The sequence below is a fragment of the Triticum urartu genome, chromosome 6A (genome assembly GCF_056163025.1).
Source record: "Triticum urartu cultivar PI428250 chromosome 6A, HENAU_Tu73, whole genome shotgun sequence".
NCBI classification, from domain to species: Eukaryota; Viridiplantae; Streptophyta; class Magnoliopsida; order Poales; family Poaceae; genus Triticum; species Triticum urartu.
In genome coordinates this window covers 585,364,742-585,391,611 of record NC_141878.1, presented here as the reverse complement: position 1 = coordinate 585,391,611, position 26,870 = coordinate 585,364,742, and the positions used below count along the sequence as shown (strand labels likewise).

Sequence of the window (26,870 nt, the reverse complement as noted above, 5' to 3'; positions counted from 1 at the left end):
GTCTTTCTGTCCTAACTAAGTACATCAGGGGCCGATTTGTGTGGAGTCTGATTGTGCTACGGTATTCAGTCTACTGAACAATAGAGGCAGCAATCAGTCCGCTTTGTTCCCTCTAATCACAGACGTTTGGAACCTCGAGAAGAAGTTTGCAGCGATAACTTACAAGGCTATCTCTTCGTATCTCACTTCAGCATGAGCAAACAAAGCAACAGCAACACCACACCACACCGATCGGAGAGAGAGTGGTAAGCAAGCTCCGCTCTCGCTCCTCTGTGCCGCAGTCCACTCCGGCCGCGGCGGCCACAAATCCCGGCCTTAATGGCCGCCGCCCCGTCCCGTCCCGCCTCGGCTGCTCCTCCACGCGGGCGCTCCCCCCACCCTGCGATTCCTTGTCGTCGCGCGGTCCGTCCGGGGCCCCGCCCTCGCCATCATCTCCAGCTACCACCGTCGCGGGCTCATATCCAGCTTCGATCCCGCGAATCCTGCGGCGGGAAGGAGTTTGCCTGTCGGATCTGGGCGCGTCACCCATCAATGGGCTTGAGCGCCTTAAATCCATGGTGATCGCCCCATCCCCTGCTGCCAACTCCTTCCCCTCAGGGGACGATCTTGGCTGGACGGAGGTCAGATCCCGGAAAGGGGGGCGTGCCGGATCTGGACCTGCGGTTCGTCCGCGCCCCTCCTCAGAGCGCCACTCGGACCGCCATAGGGACTTCAATGCTCGCTCCGGCCGTGACGTCTTTTTAAGCAGGTTCAAAGGGAAGTGCTTCCGGTGTCTCAGCAAGCTTCATCGCCGCAAGGACTGCAGAGATCCTCTCTGTTGCATTCTTTGCAAGCGCCAGGGCCATTTCGCCTGGGAGTGCCCACAAAACCCGAAGAACGGGGGTCCAGGAGGGACCGCCCGCGAGAGACTGAAGCCGGCTCTGTCCAGGGCTCTGGTGCGCGACCGTCTCCGCTTCCCGTCGCCGGCCCGCCCCTCTCCGCCCCCTCCGGCCATGGACCGCTTCCTCCTCTGCGACCCGGCGCGGCGGCCGCGGGTCAGCAACAAGGTGGTGGTTGCCTCGCCCGTCCTCGAGCGCGAGGAGTTCGTTCTTCGCCAGCACGCCGTCACGCTCTCCGCTGTCGACGGGATCCACGCGAAAAACCCCATGGCGGTGGGTAGGGCCATCGAGGAGCTGATAGGCACGTCGCCTTCCCAGCTCCGCGTCACCTTCCACCAGCCGGAGGCGTTCCTGGTCCATTTCGACCTGCCGGCCCACCGCGACGACGCCGTGTGGAGGGGCTCCATCAAGGTGGACGGCTTCAAGTTCTTCATCCGCGCCTGGCACGAAGACGAGCATGCTGCCATCATGAGCCTGTCGTTGCACGTCCGCATCGTCGTTGAAGGCCTCCGATGCAGTTCTGGTCCTTGGACGGGGCGGACGAGGCGTTCGGCGACTTCGGCCGCATCGACCGCCTTGACAGCCGGACCCTGGAGCGCGGCCACACCAAGACGTTCGCCTGCTGGCTTTGGACTTGGAGCGTCGCGCACATCCCCACCACGCGGGCGCTCTGGATGCTCAAGAGGGGAGCGGGCCGCGTCGATGAGATCTTTGCATACTCCCCGCCTGATCGCCGCGTCCCTCCTCCGCCGGGCATCCGCCGCTACGACATGCTCATCCACGTGGATCAGATGGAGGACTGGACCCTGCTCTCGCCACGTTCCTCACACTCGGGCCAGAGTGGGATCCCTTCCTCTGACGATGACGACGACCACGCCTTCCCGCGGACTGAGCCTGGTTCCTAGGCCGCCGGCGTCGAGGACGGCCAGGCCCCTGGGAGGAGGGCGGCCTCGCGGGCGCCGGCCTCCAGATGCAGGGGCGGGCCTCCGGTCGTCGATCACCGCGACACAGACCGCGATGGCAACCAAGGTGGGCAGCGGCGCTCTTGGAAGGATGCCTTTTTGGGCAACTCTTGCCACGCCAAGGGCAAGGCCACTGACGTCGTCGAGGCCGCTCCCCGGCACCGCAACAAGGCCCCCTCCGACCGCCGGCACGATGACCAGGGCAAGCAGGGAAAGGAGGGCCCCGTCCTCAAGGCCACCCCCCCGCTCCCACTCCGTCCGCGCGGGGCCGCTCGCCTGAGCGCGCCTGAGCCTGACCCGGTGGCCCAGTTCTTCTCCTTCCCTGGCGGACGCGCCCTCTCCCCTACACCTCGTACCGACGTCATGCAACTGGAGATCGAGAACGCCATGCTCGAGGCGCTCACTTCACTGCTGGCCTTTGAGGATGGCGGCCGCTCACTGCCCCACGCTTCGACTCAACGTGGGGCCGTTGACGGCTTCCCGGAAGACGACATTCTTGAAGGAAATATGCCCTAGAGGCAATAATAAAGTTATTATTTATTTCCTTATAATCATGATAAATGTTTATTATTCATGCTAGAATTGTATTAACCGGAAACATAATACATGTGTGAATAATAGACAAACAAAGTGTCACTAGTATGCCTCTACTTGACTAGCTCATTAATCAAAGATGGTTATGTTTCCTAACCATAAACAATGAGTTGTTATTTGATTAACGAGGTCACATCATTAGTTGAATGATCTGATTGACATGACCCATTCCATTAGCTTAGCACCCGATCGTTTAGTATGTTGCTATTGCTTTCTTCATGACTTATACATGTTCCTATGACTATGAGATTATGCAACTCCCGTTTACCGGAGGAACACTTTGGGTGCTACCAAACGTCACAACGTAACTGGGTGATTATAAAGGAGCATTACAGGTGTCTCCAAAGGTAGATGTTGGGTTGGCGTATTTCGAGATTAGGATTTGTCACTCCGATTGTCGGAGAGGTATCTCTGGGCCCTCTCGGTAATACACATCACATAAGCCTTGCAAGCATTACAACTAATATGTTAGTTGCGAGATGATGTATTACGGAACGAGTAAAGAGACTTGCCGGTAACGAGATTGAACTAGGTATTGGATACCGACAATCGAATCTCGGGCAAGTAACATACCGATGACAAAGGGAACAACGTATGTTGTTATGCGGTCTGACCGATAAAGATCTTCGTAGAATATGTACGAGCCAATATGGGCATCCAGGTCCCGCTATTGGTTATTGACCGGAGACGTGTCTCGGTCATGTCTACATTGTTCTCGAACCCGTAGGGTCCGCACGCTTAAGGTTACGATGACAGTTATATTATGAGTTTATGCATTTTGATGTACCGAAGGTTGTTCGGAGTCCCGGATGTGATCACGGACATGACGAGGAGTCTCGAAATGGTCGAGACGTAAAGATTGATATATTGGAAGTCTATATTTGGATATCGGAAGTGTTCCGGGTGAAATCGGGATTTTACCGGAGTACCGGGAGGGTTACCGGAACCCCCCGGGAGCTATATGGGCCATAGTGGGCCTTAGTGGAAAAGAGAAGGGGCTGCCCTAGATGGGCTGCGCGCCTCCCCCCTTCCCCTAGTCCTATTAGGACTAGGAGAGGTGGCCGGCCCCCTCCTCCTCTTTTCCCCCTCCGCGAATCCTATTCCAACTAGGATTGGGGGGGGGGGAATCCTACTCCCAGAGGGAGTAGGACTCTCCTGGCGCACCAAGCTTGGCCGGCCAGCCTCCCCCCTCTACTCCTTTATATACGGAGGCAGGGGGCACCTCTAGACACACAAGTTGATCCACGTGATCTATTTCTTAGCCGCGTGCGGTGCCCCCTGCCACCATATTCCTCGATAATACTGTAGCGGAGTTTAGGCGAAGCCCTGCTGCTGTAGTTCATCAAGATCGTCACCACGCCGTCGTGCTGACGAAACTCTGCCCCGACACTTTGCTGGATCGGAGTCCGGGGATCGTCATCGAGCTGAACGTGTGCTCGAACTCGAAGGTGCCGTAGTTTCGGTACTTGATCGGTTGGATCGTGAAGACGTACGACTACTTCCTCTACGTCGTGTCATCGCTTCCGCAGTCGGTCTGCGTTGGGTACGTAGACAACACTCTCCCCCTCGTTGCTATGCATCACATGATCTTGCATGTGCGTAGGAAATTTTTTGAAATTACTACGAAACCCAACAGTGGCATCCGAGCCTAGGTTATTTATGTTGATGTTATATGCACGAGTAGAACACAAGTGAGTTGTGGACGATACAAGTCATACTGCCTACCAGCATGTCATACTTTGGTTCGGCGGTATTGTTGGACGAGACGACCCGGACCAACCTTACCCGTACGCTTACGCGAGACCGGTTCCCTCGACGTGCTTTGCACATAGATGGCTTGCGGGCGACTGTCTCTCCAACTTTAGTTGAACCAAGTATGGCTACGCCCGGTCCTTGCGAAGGTTAAAACAGAGTCTATTTGACAAACTATCGTTGTGGTTTTGATGCGTAGGTGAGATTGGTTCTTACTTAAGCCCGTAGCAGCCACGTAAAACTTGCAACAACAAAGTAGAGGACGTCTAACTTGTTTTTGCAGGGCATGTTGTGATGTGATATGGTCGAGGCATGATGCTGAATTTTATTGTATGAGATGATCATGTTTTGTAACCGAGTTATCGGCAACTGGCAGGAGCCATATGGTTGTCGCTTTATTGTATGCAATGCAATCGCGATGTAATGCTTTACTTTATTACTAAACGGTAGTGATAGTCGTGGAAGCATAAGATTGGCGAGACGACAACGATGCTACGATGGAGATCAAGGTGTCACGCCGGTGACGATGGTGATCATGACGGTGCTTCGGAGATGGAGATCACAAGCACAAGATGATGATGACCATATCATATCACTTATATTGATTGCATGTGATGTTTATCTTTTATGCATCTTATCTTGCTTTGATTGACGGTAGCATTATAAGATGATCTCTCACTAAATTATCAAGAAGTGTTCTCCCTGAGTATGCACCGTTGCGAAAGTTCTTCGTGCTGAGACACCACGTGATGATCGGGTGTGATAGGCTCTACGTTCTAGTTACGCACGCGGAATACTCAGGTTATACTTGACGAGCCAAGCATATACAGATATGGCCTCGGAACACGGAGACCGAAAGGTCGAGCGTGAATCATATAGTAGATATGATCAACATAATGATGTTCATCGATGAAACTACTCCATCTCACGTGATGATCGGACATGGTTTAGTTGATTTGGATCACGTGATCACTTAGAGGATTAGAGGGATGTCTGTCTAAGTGGGAGTTCTTAAGTAATATGATTAATTGAACTTAAATTTATCATGAACTTAGTACCTGATAGTATCTTGCTTGTTTATGTTGATTGTAGATAGATGGCTCGTGCTGTTGTTCCGTTGAATTTTAATGCGTTCCTTGAGAAAGCAAAGTTGAAAGATGATGGTAGCAATTACACGGACTGGGTCCGTAACTTGAGGATTATCCTCATTGCTGCACAGAAGAATTACGTCCTGGAAGCACCGCTGGGTGCCAGGCCTGCTGCTGGAGCAACACCAGATGTTATGAACGTCTGGCAGAGCAAAGCTGATGACTACTCGATAGTTCAGTGTGCCATGCTTTATGGCTTAGAATCGGGACTTCAACGACGTTTTGAACGTCATGGAGCATATGAGATGTTTCAGGAGTTGAAGTTGATATTTCAAGCAAATGCCCGGATTGAGAGATATGAAGTCTCCAATAAGTTCTATAGCTGCAAGATGGAGGAGAACAGTTCTGTCAGTGAGCATATACTCAAAATGTCTGGGTATAATAATCACTTGATTCAATTGGGAGTTAATCTTCCAGATAATTGCGTCATTGATAGAATTCTCCAATCACTGCCACCAAGCTACAAGAGCTTCGTGATGAACTATAATATGCAAGGGATGAACAAGACTATTCCCGAGCTCTTCGCGATGCTGAAAGCTGCGGAGGTAGAAATCAAGAAAGAGCATCAAGTGTTGATGGTCAACAAGATCACTAGTTTCAAGAAAAAGGGCAAAGGAAAGAAGAAGGGGAACTTCAAGAAGAACGGCAAGCCAGTTGTTGCTCAAGAGAAGAAACCCAAGTCTGGACCTAAGCCTGAAACTGAGTGCTTCTACTGCAAGCAGACTGGTCACTGGAAGCGGAAATGCCCCAAGTATTTGGCGGATAAGAAGGATGGCAAGGTGAACAAAGGTATATGTGATATACATGTTATTGATGTGTACCTTACTAATGCTCGCAGTAGCACCTGGGTATTTGATACTGGTTCTGTTGCTAATATTTGCAACTCGAAACAGGGGCTACGGATTAAGCTAAGATTGGCTAAGGACGAGGTGACGATGCGCGTGGGAAACGGTTCCAAAGTCGATGTGATCGCGGTCGGCACGCTACCTCTACATCTACCTTCGGGATTAATATTAGACCTAAATAATTGTTATTTGGTGCCAGCGTTAAGCATGAACATTATATCTGGATCTTGTTTGATGCGAGACGATTATTCATTTAAATCAGAGAATAATGGTTGTTCTATTTATATGAGTAATATCTTTTATGGTCACGCACCCTTGAAGAGTGGTCTATTCTTATTAAATCTCGAGAGTAGTGATACACATATTCATAATGTTGAAACCAAAAGATGCAGAGTTGATAATGATGGTGCAACTTATTTGTGGCACTGCCGTTTAGGTCATATCGGTGTAAAGCGCATGAAGAAACTCCATACTGATGGACTTTTGGAACCACTTGATTATGAATCGCTTGGTACTTGCGAACCGTGCCTCATGGGCAAGATGACTAAAACACCGTTCTCCGGTACTATGGAGAGAGCAACGGATTTGTTGGAAATCATGCATACCGATGTATGTGGTCCGATGAATATTGAGGCTCGTGGCGGATATCGTTATTTTCTCACCTTCACAGATGATTTAAGCAGATATGGATATATCTACTTAATGAAATATAAGTCTGAAACATTTGAAAAGTTCAAAGAATTTCAGAGTGAAGTTGAAAATCATCGTAACAAGAAAATAAAGTTTCTACGATCTGATCGTGGAAGAGAATATTTGAGTTACAAGTTTGGTGTACATTTGAAAAACTGTGGAATAGTTTCGCAACTCACGCCACCCGGAACACCACAGCGTAATGGTGTGTCCGAACGTCGTAATCGTACTTTACTAGATATGGTGCGATCTATGATGTCTCTTACTGATCTACCGCTATCGTTTTGGGGTTATGCTCTAGAGACGGCTGCATTCACGTTAAATAGGGCACCATCAAAATCCGTTGAGACGACGCCTTATGAACTATGGTTTGGCAAGAAACCAAAGTTGTCGTTTCTGAAAGTTTGGGGCTGCGATGCTTATGTGAAAAAGCTTCAACCTGATAAGCTCGAACCCAAATCAGAGAAATGTGTCTTCATAGGATATCCAAAGGAAACTATTGGATACACCTTCTATCACAGATCCGAAGGCAAGACTTTTGTTGCTAAATTCGGAAACTTTCTTGAGAAGGAGTTTCTCTTGAAAGAAGTGAATGGGAGGAAAGTAGAACTTGACGAGGTAACTGTACCTGCTCCCTTGTTGGAAAGTAGTACATCACAGAAAATTGTTTCTGCGACACCTACACCAATAAGTGAGGAAGTTAATGATAATGATCATGAAACTTCAGAACAAGATACTACTGAACCTCGTAGATCAACCAGAGTAAGATCCGCACCAGAGTGGTACGGTAATCCAGTTCTGGAAGTCATGCTACTAGATCATGATGAACCTACGAACTATGAAGAAGCGATGGTGAGCCCAGATTCCGCAAAGTGGCTTGAAGCCATGAAATCTGAGATGGGATCCATGTATGAGAACAAAGTATGGACTTTGGTTGACTTGCCCGATGATCGGCAAGCAATTGAGAATAAATGGATCTTTAAGAAGAAGACTGACGCTGATGGTAATGTTACTGTCTACAAAGCTCGACTTGTCGCGAAAGGTTTTTGACAAGTTCAAGGGGTTGACTACGATGAGACTTTCTCACCCATAGCGATGCTTAAGTCTATCCGAATCATGTTAGCAATTGCCGCATTTTATGATTATGAAATTTGGCAGATGGATGTCAAAACTGCATTCCTGAATGGATTTCTGGAAGAAGAGTTGTATATGATGCAACCGGAAGGTTTTGTCGATCCAAAGGGAGCTAACAAAGTGTGCAAGCTCCAGCGATCCATTTATGGACTGGTGCAAGCATCTCGGAGTTGGAATAAACGCTTTGATAGTGTGATCAAAGCATTTGGTTTTATACAGACTTTCGGAGAAGCCTGTATTTACAAGAAAGTGAGTGGGAGCTCTGTAACATTTCTAATATTATATGTGGATGACATATTGCTGATTGGAAATGATATAGAATTTCTGGATAGCATAAAGGGATACTTGAATAAAAGTTTTTCAATGAAAGACCTCGGTGAAGCTGCTTACATATTAGGCATTAAGATCTATAGAGATAGATCAAGACGCTTAATTGGACTTTCACAAAGCACATACCTTGACAAAATTTTGAAGAAGTTCAAAATGGATCAAGCAAAGAAAGGGTTCTTGCCTGTGTTACAAGGTGTGAAGTTGAGTAAGACTCAATGCCCGACCACTGCAGAAGATAGAGAGAATATGAAAGATGTTCCCTATGCATCAGCCATAGGATCTATCATGTATGCAATGCTGTGTACCAGACCTAATGTGTGCCTTGCTATAAGTTTAGCAGGGAGGTACCAAAGTAATCCAGGAGTGGATCACTGGACAGCGGTCAAGAACATCCTGAAATACCTGAAAAGGACTAAGGATATGTTTCTCGTATATGGAGGTGACAAAGAGCTCACCGTAAAAGGTTACGTTGATGCAAGCTTTGACACTGATCCGGACGATTCTAAATCGCAAACCGGATACGTGTTTACATTAAACGGTGGAGCTGTCAGTTGGTGCAGTTCTAAACAAAGCGTCGTAGCGGGATCTACATGTGAAGCGGAGTACATAGCTGCTTCGGAAGCAGCGAACGAAGTAGTCTGGATGAAGGAGTTCATATCCAATCTAGGTGTCATACCTAGTGCATCGGGTCCAATGAAAATCTTTTGTGACAATACTGGTGCAATTGCCTTGGCAAAGGAATCCAGATTTCACAAAAGGACCAAACACATCAAGAGACGCTTCAATTCCATCCGGGATCTAGTCCAGGTGGGAGACATAGAGATTTGCAAGATACATACGGATCTGAATGTTGCAGACCCGTTGACTAAGCCTCTTCCACGAGCAAAACATGATCAGCACCAAGGCTCCATGGGTGTTAGAATCATTACAGTGTAATCTAGATTATTGACTCTAGTGCAAGTGGGAGACTGAAGGAAATATGCCCTAGAGGCAATAATAAAGTTATTATTTATTTCCTTATAATCATGATAAATGTTTATTATTCATGCTAGAATTGTATTAACCGGAAACATAATACATGTGTGAATACATAGACAAACAAAGTGTCACTAGTATGCCTCTACTTGACTAGCTCATTAATCAAAGATGGTTATGTTTCCTAACCATAAACAATGAGTTGTTATTTGATTAACGAGGTCACATCATTAGTTGAATGATCTGATTGACATGACCCATTCCATTAGCTTAGCACCCGATCGTTTAGTATGTTGCTATTGCTTTCTTCATGACTTATACATGTTCCTATGACTATGAGATTATGCAACTCCCGTTTACCGGAGGAACACTTTGGGTGCTACCAAACGTCACAACGTAACTGGGTGATTATAAAGGAGCATTACAGATGTCTCCAAAGGTAGATGTTGGGTTGGCGTATTTCGAGATTAGGATTTGTCACTCCGATTGTCGGAGAGGTAACTCTGGGCCCTCTCGGTAATACACATCACATAAGCCTTGCAAGCATTACAACTAATATGTTAGTTGCGAGATGATGTATTACGGAACGAGTAAAGAGACTTGCCGGTAACGAGATTGAACTAGGTATTGGATACCGACGATCGAATCTCAGGCAAGTAACATACCGATGACAAAGGGAACAACGTATGTTGTTATGCGGTCTGACCGATAAAGATCTTCGTAGAATATGTAGGAGCCAATATGGGCATCCAGGTCCCGCTATTGGTTATTGACCGGAGACGTGTCTCGGTCATGTCTACATTGTTCTCGAACCCGTAGGGTCCGCACGCTTAAGGTTACAATGACAGTTATATTATGAGTTTATGCATTTTGATGTACCGAAGGTTGTTTGGAGTCCCGGATGTGATCACGGACATGACGAGGAGTCTTGAAATGGTCGAGACGTAAAGATTGATATATTGGAAGTCTATATTTGGATATCGGAAGTGTTCCGGGTGAAATCGGGATTTTACCAGAGTACCGGGAGGGTTACCGGAACCCCCCGGGAGCTATATGGGCCATAGTGGGCCTTAGTGGAAAAGAGAAGGGGCTGCCCTAGATGGGCTGCGCGCCTCCCCCCTTCCCCTAGTCCTATTAGGACTAGGAGAGGTGGCCGGCCCCCTCCTCCTCTTTTCCCCCTCCGCGAATCCTATTCCAACTAGGATTGGGGGGGGGGGGGAATCCTACTCCCAGAGGGAGTAGGACTCTCCTGGCGCACCAAGCTTGGCCGGCCAGCCTCCCCCCCTCTACTCCTTTATATACGGAGGAAGAGGGCACCTCTAGACACACAAGTTGATCCACGTGATCTATTCCTTAGCCGCGTGCGGTGCCCCCTGCCACCATATTCCTCGATAATACTGTAGCGGAGTTTAGGCGAAGCCCTGCTGCTGTAGTTCATCAAGATCGTCACCACGCCATCGTGCTGACGAAACTCTGCCCCGACACTTTGCTGGATCGGAGTCCGGGGATCATCATCGAGCTGAACGTGTGCTCGAACTCGGAGGTGCCGTAGTTTCAGTACTTGATCGGTTGGATCGTGAAGACGTACGACTACTTCCTCTACGTCGTGTCATCGCTTCCGCAGTCGGTCTGCGTTGGGTACGTAGACAACACTCTCCCCCTCGTTGCTATGCATCACATGATGTTGCGTGTGCGTAGGAAATTTTTTGAAATTACTACGAAACCCAACAATTTTGCCATGCATCGCCGACCTCGACGCCCCTCTCAGCAGCCCATGCATCTCCACCCCGGCTCCTGCTGCTGTAGGCTTCCATGTTGCTGCCATCACCCAGAAGGTCGACTGCCTCCACCTCGACGCTGGACAGGGAAGCACCAGTCAGGTGGGCGGACCGCAACAGCTGTTCTGCCCCCCGCCGTTGGCCATCCTCGACGCTCCACCAGCTCCGCCTGGCCGTCCACGCTCATCAGCTCCCCCGAAAGTGCAGGCCTCTTCTGCTCCTTCTCGCCAAAGCGCGCGTCAGGCCGTGTCCGGCTGCACTGTGCCTGTGGCTCAGCGCGCGGCGCTGCGCCTCGTCCAAGAACTTGGCGGCCTCGGCCCAAAGGATCGGATAACTCCATCGGCGGCGGCTGCCCTGCTCAAGCGCTTCGAGGATCCCCTGTCCCGCAGTGACATCAAGGCGATCGCAAAGCTCACTGGCCTGGACAGTAAGGCACTGGAAATCGCAGCCGGGATGGCCGGCGCGGATGTTGAGGATGTAGCTTGATCATGTTAGTGTTACCTAGTTGTCTTCGACGACGGCTGGTTTTAGACCAGTTCGAGTTAGGATTAGTCTTCATGTGAAGTCTTCAGTTAGCAGGATCAGTTTCTAGCCACCGCCGGGATTTTGGGCCTATTGGTGGCCGGCGGTGCCCCCTGGGTCGATGTAATGTGTGTTGTAACCCCTCTGTTTTAATGGATAGTCAACGAAGCAAACTCCCTGTCTCCATGATTGATACAAATTATAGGATTATGTCGTGGAATGTTAGAGGCCTTAACACGCCGGCTGCAGTTAGAGAGGTGGCGCAGGCAAACAAGATCTCAATCCTAAACCTATAAGAAACTAAAATAGAGGCTTGGACTTCTGAAATGGCTCGCGACGTTGGGGGAAATCTTCTGCAGGGCTGCGTGGTGCTTCCGGCAGTGGGCACAAGAGGGGGCGCGACAATCTTCTGGGACAAGCAGATCGTCGACATCACGGATCAGATCATTGCTAGTTTCTGCATCACTGCCAAGGTGAGGATCATTAGCACCGGTCACTCGTTTTGGATGACTACAGTATATGGGCCGACGGATGACCAGCAGAAAGCAAATTTTCTGTCTGAGCTGGCTGCGGTTGCACCGGTGGCCTCAGAGCCATGGATGCTGAACAGCGACTTCAACATGATTTACCAAGCTAGGGACAAGAACAACTCCAACATCAACAGAAGAATGATGGGCCGTTTCCGTAGAGCAATTAACCTTGTCGGGGTAAAAGAGGTCAAATGCAAAAATAGGAGATTTACGTGGAGCAGCGAGAGGGAGGACCCAACTCTTTGTAGCATCGACAAGGTTTTCTGCAACCTGGCATGGGAGGACATGCACCCAAACTTTGTGCTAATGGCGGCCTCCACTTCGTTCTCTGATCATTGCCCTCTGGTGCTGGCTAATGAAGTTAGGCCTGTCACCAGGGCAAGCTTCAGATTCAGAAACTTTTGGACAGTCTTTCCTCATTTCCAAGAGACGGTGCAGCATGCTTGGGAGAGGCCTGTCTGCCATGACTTCCCGTTCGTCAGATTGAAGAAGAAAATGGAAAGAGTTGCGGTGGATTTAAAGGTTTGGAGCAAAAGTTTGTTTGGGGTGCAAAACTTCAATTTCACATCGCCAACGAGGTCATCATGAGGCTAGACGCAGCGCTGGAGGCCAGACCGCTGTCACCTGACGAGCTACACCTGAGGAAGCAGCTAAAACTAAAGGTTCTTGGGCTGGCAGCAATTGAAAGGGCTCGCAAGAAGCAGGCCTCCAGGATTTCTTGGCTCCGCGCGGGAGATGCAAACTCAAAGTTCTTTCATGCCCGCGTCCTCTCACATCGTAAAAAAAACTACATCCACTCGATCAAGCACGGCGACGCCATTGTCACAGAGCCGCGGGAGAAAGCTAAGTTGGCCTTCGATCACTTCGCCCGCGGCCTTGGGGATACCTGGCATCGAAGCTGCACACTTAACTGGGACATGCTCCAGCTGCCAGCCGTCGACCTGCAAGGCATCGATCTTCCTTTCCGTGAGCAAGAAATCTGGGCGGCCATCAAGGCATCTCCAATAGAAAAAGCTCCTGGGCCGGATGGGTTCACTGGCAAGTTCTTCAGATCATGTTGGCACATTATCAAACTAGATATCATGGCGGTTTTCCAAAAGTTCTACAACCTAGCGGGTGGCAATTTTGCCGATCTGAACGTTGCCTTCATTGCCTTGCTGCCAAAGAAGGATGGAGCAACAGAGTTGGGTCACTTTCGTCCGATCAGCCTCATTCATTCCATGGCTAAGTTGATTGCAAAAGTTCTATCCATGAGACTAGCGCCTCGGCTTCAAGACCTGATTTCCCCAGCACAAACGGCGTTTCAGAAAGGAGAATGCGCTGGCAATGGCTGGCATGGGCAAGGCCTGAGAAGCCTTGGGTTGCCGTGTCCCCAGGTCCTGATGATCAGGAAAGGGCTCTGTTTGCCAACGCGACATCTATCCGTGTTGGCAATGGAAAAAGCACCAACTTCTGGAAGGATACCTGGATCGGAAATGAGCCACTATCTACAACTTTCCCTGCTCTGTTCAGTCACGCGAGGCGCAAGAACAGATCGGTTGGGGAGGCGCTGGCAAATGATCAGTGGATTTCAGATTTACAACATGGAGATACAGCAGCAATAGCTCCTCAGTTTCTGCAGATGTGGCGACTCTTTGACGCAGCGCCAATTGCCATGGCTCCTGATCAAGAAGACGAAATCACATGGAAGCTCAATCGCGAAGGAACATACACTGCCAAAACAGCTTATCAGATGCAATGTCAGCAAGCCCCCAACCCGGCCTACAGCAGCTTCATCTGGAAGGTCTGGGCTCCCAACAAGCTCAAAATGTTCATGTGGCTCTTGATAAGAGATCGACTGTGGTGCAACGACAGACTGCAAAGAAGAGGTTGGCCCAATGGCTATTTTTGCCCTTTGTGCACCAGGAACTTGGAAACATCTACACACCTCATCTGGAGCTGCAGTTTCTCGCACCTGGTTTGGGGGAAATGTGCCACTTGGTCAGGCTGCTCTTCGCTGGCACCAGTCACGACGTTTCAGCTCAGCTCGGCACAGACTTGCCAACTCCTCATCAACAAGACTGCTACCGCTTGCAGGCGCGGAATCAGATCGCTGGTCATCATGATCGCCTAGGAATTGTGGAGGGAAAGGAACCACTGCGTTTTTCGGGCAAAAACACCGCGGGTGGATGATGTTCTCACGGCAATCAGGAGCAATATCGAGCAATGGAGACTGGCCGGAGCCAAATGCTTAGAGTCTCAAGAGAGGGGAGGGCAACTGTATTTTTCTATTTTTCATCCACCTGATCGCTTGATCTTATGTTTCCACTGCTTTCTGCTAAATTAATGAAGCCGGCAATATGTCGGGTCTTTCAAAAAAGATAACTTACAAGGCTGTGAGGAGGGCTAGCAACAAGCTGGCGCACAAGATTGCAGCTCATGCCAGGAGACAGGGAGACTGTTTCTCTATTGGAGATGTCCCTCCAAACCTTAGAAGCATCCTCTTGGAGGATTGCAATAACACCGTTCTGTAATAAACCTGTGGTTGGGTTGTTCCTCAAAAACAAAACTAAAAGTGTATTCGTTACTCTATATTTCAGTTTTGGTACTCTTCCTCCCGGGACCCAAGACGTTCCGCCCTCTTTGCCCGAGTCGACTTCATAGCTCTGTCAAACGCAACAGCTCGGAACTTGAACACAGTTGCTATCTTTGTTGGTGGCATAACATAAGTAACCATGCCGCCGATAGTATAACCTCCGTTGGCCATAGTTTCGGCGGCTACCAAGTAGAAGAGGTGTGCCCCGACGAGCAAGGTAGTGTGAACTACATCTGGGAGCAGGGAAGGGAATGAATCTTTATTAGAATTGTAATGTTGGCCCTGACATCATTGTAGCGTTGAAAGCTCCATTTATAGAATCAAATAATTTTAAGAGTCTTCGGCCCAGAGCGTGCCTATTGAAAACGACACCGTATGCCTCAATTTAAGCATAGCATGGCTCCTACAGTGGAAAGAATGGGGTGCCTGGGGCCCTAGCCACGAAATAGCCAAGTCCCAAGCAGTGTCAATGCCGAAAGCCAAATGGGAGTCTTGTGTTGTCACATTATCGAAGGCACGAGTCGACATAGTGCCAACCCTAGGCAAAAATAAATAAGGTTCTGGGTAAGGAGAAATGTATAGGTGCTAACTAGGGCAATTTTAGTAAAAAGAAATGCAATATTTGGTTGTCCTTGTTGACGGCAGAGATGGCTCTCTTCAACAGAGGGTGTGGTGAAGATTAACACCGAGTCTCCGACGGGTAGAGTCTCAAAGTCCGACTATTCGGAGCAAAAAGCATTGTGTATCAAGATGCACAAGGTCCTTTCTTATCTCTTTTGCTATGGTCTCTTCAAGGCGCCGGTGGGTCCGGCTATCCTAGAGCGAGGTTGTCCATGATTTCTTCTTAAGTGGTTATCTTTCCAAAAGAAAGAAGAGAAATTATTTAGTTTTGCTAAATCTCGTACGACCTAATATTTTCCCTTACAAGTCCCAATACATTTTTAAAAAGTGCAACTTCAATATTCGAAAACTGCAAGTTATACCTTATACCTTTTTTCATAGAAAGTGAATTTTTCAGGATCAATTGGGACCTGGAATTAAGGCAAACCCAAATCATTCTTCTAGCAAAGATCTGACACCGCTAGAGTAAATGTAGATAACTTGTATTCCCTCTGTTCCATAATGTAGTGCCTATAGACTTTTAAGTCAAACTTACAAACTTTGACCAAATTTCTAGAGAAAAACACCCACATCTAAAATACCAAATACATATCATTAGATACATCATGAGACGTACTTTCATACTGTATATATTTGGTATTGTAGATGTAAATACTTTTCTCTATAAACTTGTTCAAAGTTAATCAAATTTAAGTTTTTATAAATCTAAAAGCATTATGGAACAGAGGAGTATAACCATGAACAGCGACCATCAATAAATCATTTCCAGTTATGCTAGAATAAAACACGGCAGGTGCAGCAAAACATTCCCTGCTACTCAACTAGTGTTCCACCAGCTTCAGCATCAAAGACAACAAGTTTGTTAAGTGATACAACGGAAGGGACTAACATTGGTAATATCATGAAACTTGGCACACGGAAGTACGGAACTCAGCTATCTGACACCGTCTCTTCAGACGATGCGCCGGTGTCGCTCGGGTTGGCGCCGCTTGGCCCTGCCGCTATAGCAGCGGCCCTCTGGTTTTGAACCAAGGTGTCACCGCTGGTACAGAAAAGCTTCTTGCTAGACTGCGCCACTCCGCTTTCCACTTCAGCGCCAGCTTCAAAGATGTCTGGCATGTCATGTGGTTTCTTGTCGTCGGGGAACAGAAAGTGGGCAGCTCTCAGGTTGTCATGCAGTGGTTCTGCAGTGGACTGGCCTAGCGCCTGCGATGCGCTTGACCACATCTCGGGGTTGAACCAGCTTTTACCGGTGTCGGCGCCCTTGGTAGGCCACTGAGAAAGGCTGTTCATTGGTTGTTGATTGATGGGAAGGAGCATAGACGACGTCCTCTCTGATAGTTCTTGGCACCAGTGTGACCTGTTGTCATAGTATGACTTTTCAAGCTTGGTTGTCTTCCTACGCCTGCTCCCATTTCTCCCCTGTGAGGAAGAACCAGGGAAGCCTCCCAGAGGCAAATTTCTTGGCACATTGTTGACTCCATGAAGGTTAAACCTGCCAAGGCTTGACAAATAATGCTGGCCTCTATCCAAAGCATGAGCATTCTGAAGGTGCACCTCGCCCAAGGAAAGGTCTGATTGGACTGCAAGAAATGGAGACTTTGAGCTTCCGGTGCAGGAATTGCTTCCAGCATAATCTTCAGCTATATGGGGTGGCGGTGTAGAACCTAGAGCAGATGCTCTGATTGATTGAAGGTCCACAGGTAGAAGTTTCTTTTGCTCCTTGCTCCATTGTTCAGAAAGATCCTCAGACATTCTTGAGCTTGAGAACCGTAGCCGTGTATCCCTCAGCATTGCATTCCAGTTACTCGTTCCATCCCTCCTCACTCCAATCCACAGAAAATCTAACTCTTCTTCCGACCAGGGAACCTGGTGTCTTTTGTAGGAGTATGTGTTGATCCTTTCTGTCAGCAAATGAATGCCACTGGACTTGCCACTGTATTGGAAACTATCCAAGCGGTAGTCTAAACTGGACTCAGGAGCATTATCCATTATTCTGAATTTCAGTTCTGAAGGCATGCTCTTTGGTTCCTTCGAATTTCCAGATTTCCTTGACAGAGGCGGATCATACAAATTTGAGTATAAGGTATGCAATGCTGGTGTTCCCTCTTGATGTTGTTCTTTACCATGTACAGCATCTTTCTCCTTCGTAAAAAATAGCCTTTCAATTGGTTGAGAAACTTGTTTTTGTCCAGTAACAAAATGATCCTGTAAGCAGTACAAAATGTTTAACGCATGGATATATATAAGGTGGTATAATCATGGTTTTCAATTTCATTTTCAGAAAAAAAAATTCAGCACCAACTGAAATCACCGAAATTCAGTGATTTCGGTTTTCATTTCAGTCAAAGCACCAAAATATTCACTTGAATTCAATCAAAATTTTGATTTTCTGGAAAGTATTTAAAAATATATTTGAATTCCTTCGTAGTACTGAAATTGCCAAAATATTTTGGCCGAAATGGAAATATTTCAGTGTCTGCTGAAATTAATGAAATTCAGTGAATTTCATCGAAAGTGAAAACCATGGGTATGATACATGTCTCAAGCTTATAAACAAGATGGTGATGGAAACTGAGACAGAATAAAAACATTTGAAATGAAGAGTACAGCTATGTATGATTTAGAAAGGAAAAATGGTTTGACTTGACTGACAAAATAATCCTCTAAGTGGGTGAGGCTGATGGATTCTCGGCCCAAGCAAAGAACTACCAATGAAGCAATTCCTAAAAGATGTGCCAAATATATGATTTTGTCATGCTCACCTGATCTGTCAGCCTTCGAACAGATGAGTCATCCAGGCCGTGAAGCCTCTCTTGAGGTAATTCGACAGAATTCAGGTTGATCTTCCCTAAATTAAATCTGCTTTTGTTTTCCTCCTGAACCACCTTTGAATTTTCTGGCAGTTTACCCCTGGCCCTCTCATCATTATCACCGTCCAAGACAATGATTGGAATATGTTTTGTTGAACCTTTGGATTCTGGAGGATCATCTGTCCACAGATATACTGGTAAGTTTCAACCTATTTAAATTTATTTATTTTGCCTAGTTAACTATGAAGGGGCCGTTACCATGTAATTCCTTCATTTCAACAGCTTCTGCTGCTTCAACAACACGACCTAGAGTTTTGCTCCAGTCCTCCGCTCTTGCATCTTCAATATGCCATGTGGAAACCGTATGCTGCAATGTAGATTTTAGCATGCGTGAACTGCAAAAGAAGTACCGAATTAGTCATTCAAAAATGTAAGTGTAGCAATAACATTACTCCAATGTCAGATCACAGCGCTTAACAAACACAATTTCGTTATACCTTTTTTCGGCAAGCAAGCGTTGAGCTGATACGGTTAGTCCAGTACTTGTTCCTTCTATAGCTACCTGCACACAGAATATACAGAGTTAATGCTGCATTATAATTTTTGACACCTTTAGCCATCATGGCGTGCACCATTTACTGACGAGTTTACCATATATAGCGAGAGAAATAGGGCATTATTAACTCGTTTACAGTGGAGCATATATGTAATTCTCTTTTGTTAATGCATTGTGAGTTTGTGACTTCTTTGGCATCTGCACATCTATGTCATAGTTACGACGCAAATTTGCCTATAATATTGATTGGTTATTGCACATATAAAGTATGCAATAATATAATAAAGAAACTAGTCAGAACTGAGTGCTAGCTCAGTTCTCATCCCCCATTTTATTTATATAATAAAATAAACTAATAGCCGCATTATTCTTATTGCTCACGATAGACCCAATGCTACAAGCCCCCACACCAGGTGGATTTTTTGTATATTACCCCTACACATTGCAATGCAAAGAGGCTGCGTCGAACCCAGGACCGCTTGGCACAAGTAGGGAGTACTTTACCACTGCGCCAAGCATGTCCTTCATTATTCTTGTTTGTTAGCTGGGTAAAAATTGTATAGCCCTTTTTCACACAGAAAAAAATATAACTCGTTTAATACCAACATTAAGCAGAATCAAAAGTTGCCAAAATTTGCGGAAAAATAGAGATTGGCAAAACAAAGTTGGTAACCAACCAATCACGATCCAATATTTGGCATTTGCCCAATATTTGCCATGTCAACTTTTGGCATCGAACCAATCATGTTCATAATCAACATAAACGAGGTAGATAATATATGATTTCGATATTATAATAGTGTCATATTTCAAATAAAATAAGTAAAACAAGCAATAAGTAAGGACAGCATTATAGTTGGGTACAAAGGCAACAGAATTAACTCCCATTCATTTTCAATATTCGCCTTGATATTAACTTACTATATCCGAATCCAAGTGCTTAAGCAAATAACAATGTAAGAGGAAACCATAGCACCATGAATATGAGTAAGGAGTTAAAACAATGTCATTTTTGCAGCACAGTAGAAGAGTGTTGTATGACGAGTCACAAAACATACCTTATCTGCAGTATCCAAAAAATCGCCATTGGTTACTTTGAGCAAGGGTGTAGCATTAATTGGTAAACTTTGTGGGTTACATGCCAGTGTTGAGTATTCTTTGCCGTTATCACTCGTATAGTTTCTCTTAATTTTCCTTTTCACACGCCTCTGGAAGGTGAGCTGAGGACTAAATCTGTTCTTACATTGATTACGTCTGCAAGTATCTTCTGGCCCTTGGTGAGAATTTATTGCCGCATGAGCAGAGTTATTAGAATCCTTTGCTTGATTAGTTGTCTCGTTAGCATGTCCGACATCCCATACAGACACTAGTAGAAAACAGGGCTTTGGTCCAGGCCGGGTCAGTCCATTAGTCCCGGTTCAGTCCAGAACCGGGACCAATGTGGGCATATTGGTCCCAGTTCGTGAGCCCAGGGGGCCGGCCGGGCCATGTGGGCCATTGGTCCCGGTTCATCTGGACCTTTTGGTCCCAGTTGGTGGGATGAACCGGAACCAATGGGTCTCGCTCCTGGCCCACCACCATTGGTCCCGGTTGGTGGCTTGAACCGGGACCAAAGGCTCCCCTTTAGTCCCGGCTCATGCCACCAACCGGGACCAATGAGGTGCCTATATATACCCCTCTCTCGCGAGCAGAGTACCCCAGTGCTCTGTTTTTCTCTGGCCGAGGGGGAGAGGGCTTGGTGGTGCTCTAGCTCACCTCCTATGCACACAAGGTGTTCGATGGAATGCCCGAGCCACACTACTTAAGCTTTCTCCTCTCCAAGCTCGACCTCGAAGCTCCATTTTCCATAATATTTGTCTAGAACTGGAAGCAGGGATTGGATTAACTGCATCATTGGTGCAATGTAATTTATCATTCCACACCTCTGCTACTGGGAGAGAACAAATCCCAGGTCGCCCCATCCGTGGCAATGGTTCACATAGTGGAATTTCCTTTTGTTCTTTCTTCGATGCATGGGCACATAGCTTATCTGTTTCTTCTATGGCGCTTTCTTGCTTTGGCTTGCAGGCATCCTGTTGCTGTGTAGAGGTAGACTGTCAATTTTCCAAAGGAGGAAAGGTACAAAGTTGCAAAACAAGGAAGGCGATTGGCATATGGATATAGAATTAAAAAGCCATAAAGAATTGAACCTATGGCATAATAATCATTCATGCAATATGCTATATCTTGCTTATCATAAAAAACATAATACTCTGAGAACATCCAGCTGTTGATATTTTTAGATAGAAATGATTGCATCATATTGGTATCATAAATTTCCAAATACACAAATGATAAGATCTCGTAAAACACGTGGCTCATATTGTACTGGTTGGTGCAGCGACTCATTTGCCCTCCATGAAAATGGCGTGAAAATTTACCAAACATGCAGCTATTGAAATTTTAGATACCAATGTGTGCGTCATATGGCATCATAAAATTTTCTGAAGACAAATGACAGAGTTGTTAAAAACATGTAGCTCATGTTGTAATGGTTGGTGCAGCAACTTTTGTGCCCTACTTAAAAAGCCGTGAAAATTTGCAATTGTAAAAGGCGGGAAAACCAGAAATATCAGAATTAACATGGACAGAAAGATGCAATAGAAATTATATCAAACATCAATAATCATACAACGATAAGGAAAGGGAGAACTCAAGGTTTCTTACATGATTACATCCATTGAGCATGTCGTTATCAGTGTCCGCCCCGTCTTCTGGGGCTTCGCTGTCGGCAAGCCCACCGCTAGAAACAGTAGCAAGCTCAGAAGTCGCTCTACCGGTTGTCTGAGCGAGTGATGTACCGCGCTTCCTCTTGTGGGTTATTGTGATGTTGGCACTCTTGTCGAACCGCGCCAAAACACGACTCGAGCGAGCCTACATACATGAGAAAACAATGGCCATAAGTACTATCCAGAGACTTGCTGGAAATATAGATAGGGATTTTGCTGCAGAACTCCATCAACACCCGGACATAAGGATGAGTCTCTCGATCTATCATGCAGACAAGTCATTATTATTGCATAATATAAACAACTGCATATACTTATATCTGCTTAGCATAACACAGATAATACTCTGAGAACATCCGGCTATATATTGACTGTACAAATGTCTCTACATCTTATTGGTATCACACAATTTTAAAAGACACGAATAATAGAGCTCTACAAACACGTGGATCATATTGTACTATTTGGCGCAAAAACTTTTGCGGCCTCCTTAAAAAAGGCACGGAAAATTACCATCTTAGAAGGCGGGAAAATCAGTAACAACAGAACTAACGTAGTCGGCTTGATTCAACAGAAATAACATCAAATATCAACGATTTCCAAGACACAATGATAGAGTTCTAAAAACACGTGGCTCATATCAAACATCAAACATCCAACAACTATAGTGTTCTGAGAACATGCAGCTATTGACATCTTTAGATACAAATGTCTTTACATCATATTAGTATCACACAATTTTTAAAGACATAAACGATAGAGCTCTACAAACACGTGGATCATATTGTACTATTCGGTGCAACAACTTTTGCGCCCTCCTTAAAAAAGGCACGGAAAATTACCATCTTAGAAGGCGGGAAAATCAGTAACAACAGAACTAACATAGCCGGCTTGATTCAACAGAAATAACATCAAATATCAAGGATTTCCAAGGACACGATGATAGAGTTCTAAAAACGCGTGGCTCATGTCAAACGTCAAACATCAAACAATTATAGTGTTCTGAGAACATGCAGCTATTGACATCTTTAGATACAAGTGTCTTTACATCAGATTGGTATCACACAATTTTCAAAGACACAAATGATAGAGCTCTACAAACGCGTGGATCATATTGTACTATTCGTCGCAACAACTTTTGCGCCCTCCTTAAGAAAGGCACGAAAATTACCATCTTAGAAGCTGGGAAAATCAGTAACGACAGAACTAACTTAGACAGCCAAATTCAATAGAAATAACATCAAATATCAACGATTTCCAAAGACACAATGATAGAGCTCTAAAAACACGTGGCTCATATCAAACATCAAATAAATATAGTGTTCTAAGAACATGCAGCTATTGACATCTTGAGATACAAGTGTCTTTCCATCCTATTGGTACCACACAATTTCCGAAGACACAAATGATATAGTTGTAGAAACACATGGCTCATACTGTACTATTCCACGCAGCCACTTTTGCGCCCTCCTTAAAAAAAGGCGCGAAAAATTACCATCTTAGAAGGCGGGAAAATGAGTATCGACATAACTTACGTAGAAAGCCAAATTCAACAGAAATAACATCAAATATTAACGATTTCCAAAGACACAATGATAGAGAGTTCCAAAAACATGTGGCTCATATCAAACATCAAACAAATATAGTGTTCTAAAAACATGCAGCTATTGACATCTTGAGATACAAGTGTCTTTGCATCCTATTGGTACCACACAATTTTCGAAGACACAAATGATATAGTTGTATAAACACGTGGCTCATATATTCCATGCAGCCACTTTTGCGCCCTCCTTAAAAAAAGCGCAACAAATCAGTAACGGCAGACTGGCAGATTCAACAAAAATATCATCAAATATCAATAATTCTACAACGACGATAAGGAGATAGAGTCAGGCTTCCTTACATCGGCATCGGCATCGGCATCGGGCTGGTCTTTGGTGGCTTGGCTGCCGGCAACCCCACTGCTAGAAACAGGAGGAGGCTCCGCCGGAGTGGCGCCATCAGCCCTCCGAGCGTGCGACGTCCCACGCTTCCTCTGGTAGGTTACCATTATCTTGGTGCTCATCTCGGACGACACCAAACTCAGCGAGCCTACATAAGAGAATGAAATGATGAGTGTAATTGATCAACTGTAGCTGCTGAAAATATAAATCGCGATTTTGCCACAGACCGCAGCAAAGTTACCTCCATCCCCACTAGGACTCAAGGATAAGAGCCTCAATCTATATCTCCATACATAGAGACAGTTCATTTGGAAAAAGAAGACGATAACTAAATCCATGGGTAAAAGGACAAAGCTAACCCAACACTCGCCCATCATCAAGGATCGATTCCCCCACGCACCCAAACTGCAGACAACCACACCGTATTATACTATGCAAAATCGAGCCGAAATGCACACGGCCACTACTACTACTATCTCCGATCCTAATCTCCCCGGTGCAAACACACGGAAGCTATCAGGCACACGGAACCCCGGTTCCGCTTACAAACTCCAGCATCGCCTTCGACGAACACCGATCCATCCGACCTCGAACCCGCTAGAGCGAAGTGGATCGCGAACGGCGCCTTCCCCGGCCGGCACCGCTCCTCCCCGTCCGTTTCCCTTTCGCCGTCCTCCTACTCCTCGCTCGCCGGCGCGGCTCCTCAACGAACCGAAAACCAACCCTCGCAGGTCGCGCGCGCGGGCACGGTATCCGTGATTCCGCGAACCGGACGGGAAGGGGATAACCCGGAGACTGAGGGAAGGAGGGAGGGAGGGAGGAACCGCTTACCTCGATCCGGCGCGGCGGCGGGATTTCGGAGGAAGGCAGCAAGGGAGTTTCTCGTGCTGCGTTCCCTCTCGCTCGCTCGCTCGCACCACTCAATTCAGTTTCGAGAGACGCGCCCACCATATTTTTGACATTCCTGTCTGCTGGCCGCTCTCACCACTTTTCTGTTGGCTCATGTCATTGTACCGGAATGCCCTCCAGATCCCCGAGACGTGCGTGCGCAAGGGCAGAGGCCGGGCTACTAGGGTTGGAGGGGTAGGTTCGGAAACGCCATGAGGTCATTGTGAGGTCTTTTTTCTTTTGCCCTCTAACGAATGTTTTTTTTAGGAATTAGGTCCGCTGTCCGCGGACAGAGGAATAGCTCATGGACAAGAATGTGGAAGCCGGCCATCCAATGCTATCCACATACATTTTAAATCGGCTTTAAATAAACCGGAGGAAATTCATGGAAACCCGATGATTTTTATACAAATCGGATAAAATTCATTACATTTTGGACTTTTTTAACTAAATCATACTCTAACCTAGTCTAAATTACCGCCAGCGCTCATTCCCCATTTCCGGCTGGCAATGAGCCCCGGGAAGTGAAGCTCCAGCTGCGCCTCTGCAGCCTACAAGCGACTAATCAGCAGACAACCAAAAAAAATGCTTGTTAGTTATACACGAGGGTCGGCACTGATCTTTTTCCACAACACCCCTCCCCCCCTCCCCCAACTTCCCTCTCGCGTCGCACATGCGGGCGACCTTGAGAGCCACCCTAGCGCCGGCGCCGGTCTCTACCCCTCATCCCACCTCCACTTGGCAGCAGCGGGGCTTCCTCTCCCCTCTGCTGGTGGGGCTGGTGCGGGCGGGCATCCTCCGATTGGCGTGGCGCGCTAGGCGGCGCGACGCGACGAAGGGCAGCGGTGGGAGAAGGCTTGTGCGTGCTCCACTCCCGCAGTTGCGCCTGGATGGAGCATGGAGGCCATACGGGGCGCCTTTGGGGGCATGGTGGCTCGATCTGATCTGGCCAGTTCTGTCCGCCGACTCCTAGGGGGCGCGAGGCTCTCCTCCAGTCACGGTGACGTGCATGCTTCGAATCCCCTCCGGTGGCATGTCCTAGCTCCGGTTAGGATTCTCTTGTGCTTCGGGCCGGTCGACGCGGGGTGGGAGCTCGCAATGGTTTGCATTGGTCGTTGGCGTGCTCGTGGCATGGTGGTGGTGTCTGACAGTGGGGTGCGGCTTGGTCATGGCGGCCTCCTTCTCTTCGGTTTGAACCAACCGTGTGCGGTGCTGGGCGGACGCCAGAGGTGCCGGCCGCACGCGCAATAGGGAAGGTTTGAATCTAGGGTTCATGCTCGGGCGGGCCAAGTCGGGGCCTGGGACAGATTGGAGAATGTGCTTCTGGTAGGAGAGGTCAGGCTTAGCCCGGGATATGCTCACGGGTCTCCTCACGTGTAAGGTTTCGGTAATAACCAAACTATGTGCGTGTTCTATATACTTGGCATTGAAATGCCATCACTTGTAGCAAATCAGTGAGACCATAAAAATGATGTCTACTACTCTTCCATACATATGATTTGATTTTATTTGGTATGCTTCTCACAATGCGCTTAAGATCACTTGGTACATACATTTTCTGTTGAGTATCGTTATTATTGGGAAACATAAGACTACATGTGTTGTTGAGTATCGTTATTATTAGGAAACATAGGATAGACCAGGAATTATTCTAGTTTGTCTCATACTTTAAAAAAAATTATGTACTCCTATATATATGCCCACGAAGGCTCAAGCAATACATCCGATACATTACACCAGTCCCTCTCTACTTCTTCTACATGGTATCAGCCTAATCTCGATCCACACCCTAGCCGTCGCTGCCGCTTCCGCATCGCGCCGCCCCGGGGCGGTCGATCTCCATGAATGCCACCGGGGCCGCGTCACCCATACCTAGGGTTCGTCCGCTGATCGTGTTGATCGGCTGCCCTAGTCTTTTTCCCGATCTATTGATCAAGGTTTTTCTCTCTCATCGTTCGTTTGATCGGTGTTTTCTTTTTTTTGTTTTCGATCACCATCTGCTTCGCTACTGTTGTGACTATGGGAGATCATGTATTCCTAGTCTTGTATTTCAAAAAGATCATGTATTCCTAGTCTCCTATATATATGCCCACAAGGCTCAAGCAATACATCCAACCCACTACACAAATCTATCTCTATTTCTTCTACATGTGGTCCTAATCGGATAAAAAGCCATGCATAGAATCAAGCATGGAAATCTAACTAACATGTCTTTCACTACAACCTATATGGCATTCATCCGAGAGACTAGCTACCTAACTACTCCCTCCGTCCGCGAATAAGTATACATCTAGCTTTTATCTAAAGTTAAAGTTTTAAAACTTTGACCAAAAGTATTTATGGCACTAAATTAGAATCACTAGACTTGTTTTGAAATGTACTTTGATAATATATCAGTTTGATGTCATATATGTTACTACTAGCTATTTTCTATAAAGTTGGTCAAAATTTTAAAACTTTGACTTAGAACAAAAGCTAGATGTACACTTATTGCGGACGGAGGGAGTAGCATCGTAGCCCGAGGGAAATTGGTTTGTTCCTATGTGATACACCACGGTGTGGAATTGC

At 46.9% G+C, this 26,870-nt stretch overlaps 1 protein-coding gene and 1 pseudogene across 1 annotated transcript; one reads left to right on the top strand and one right to left on the bottom strand.

Annotated features, from left to right (window-relative positions):
* Positions 1-825: 825 nt before the first annotated feature.
* On the top strand, positions 826-11,572 carry LOC125517037 (uncharacterized; annotated as a pseudogene).
* A 4,263-nt stretch (positions 11,573-15,835) lies between these two features.
* Positions 15,836-24,289, bottom strand: LOC125517036 (uncharacterized). Its single transcript, XM_087529025.1, has 9 exons — positions 24,246-24,289; positions 23,375-23,562; positions 21,410-21,616; positions 20,568-20,781; positions 19,762-20,069; positions 18,645-18,709; positions 18,406-18,542; positions 18,100-18,326; positions 15,836-17,542 (listed from the first exon to the last, which is right to left on the bottom strand). Exons 2-9 carry the CDS (start codon positions 23,534-23,536, stop codon positions 16,265-16,267), a joined length of 2,598 nt encoding a protein of 865 aa, XP_087385151.1. The 5' UTR covers positions 23,537-23,562; positions 24,246-24,289; the 3' UTR covers positions 15,836-16,264.
* Between the last annotated feature and the right edge of the window lie 2,581 nt (positions 24,290-26,870).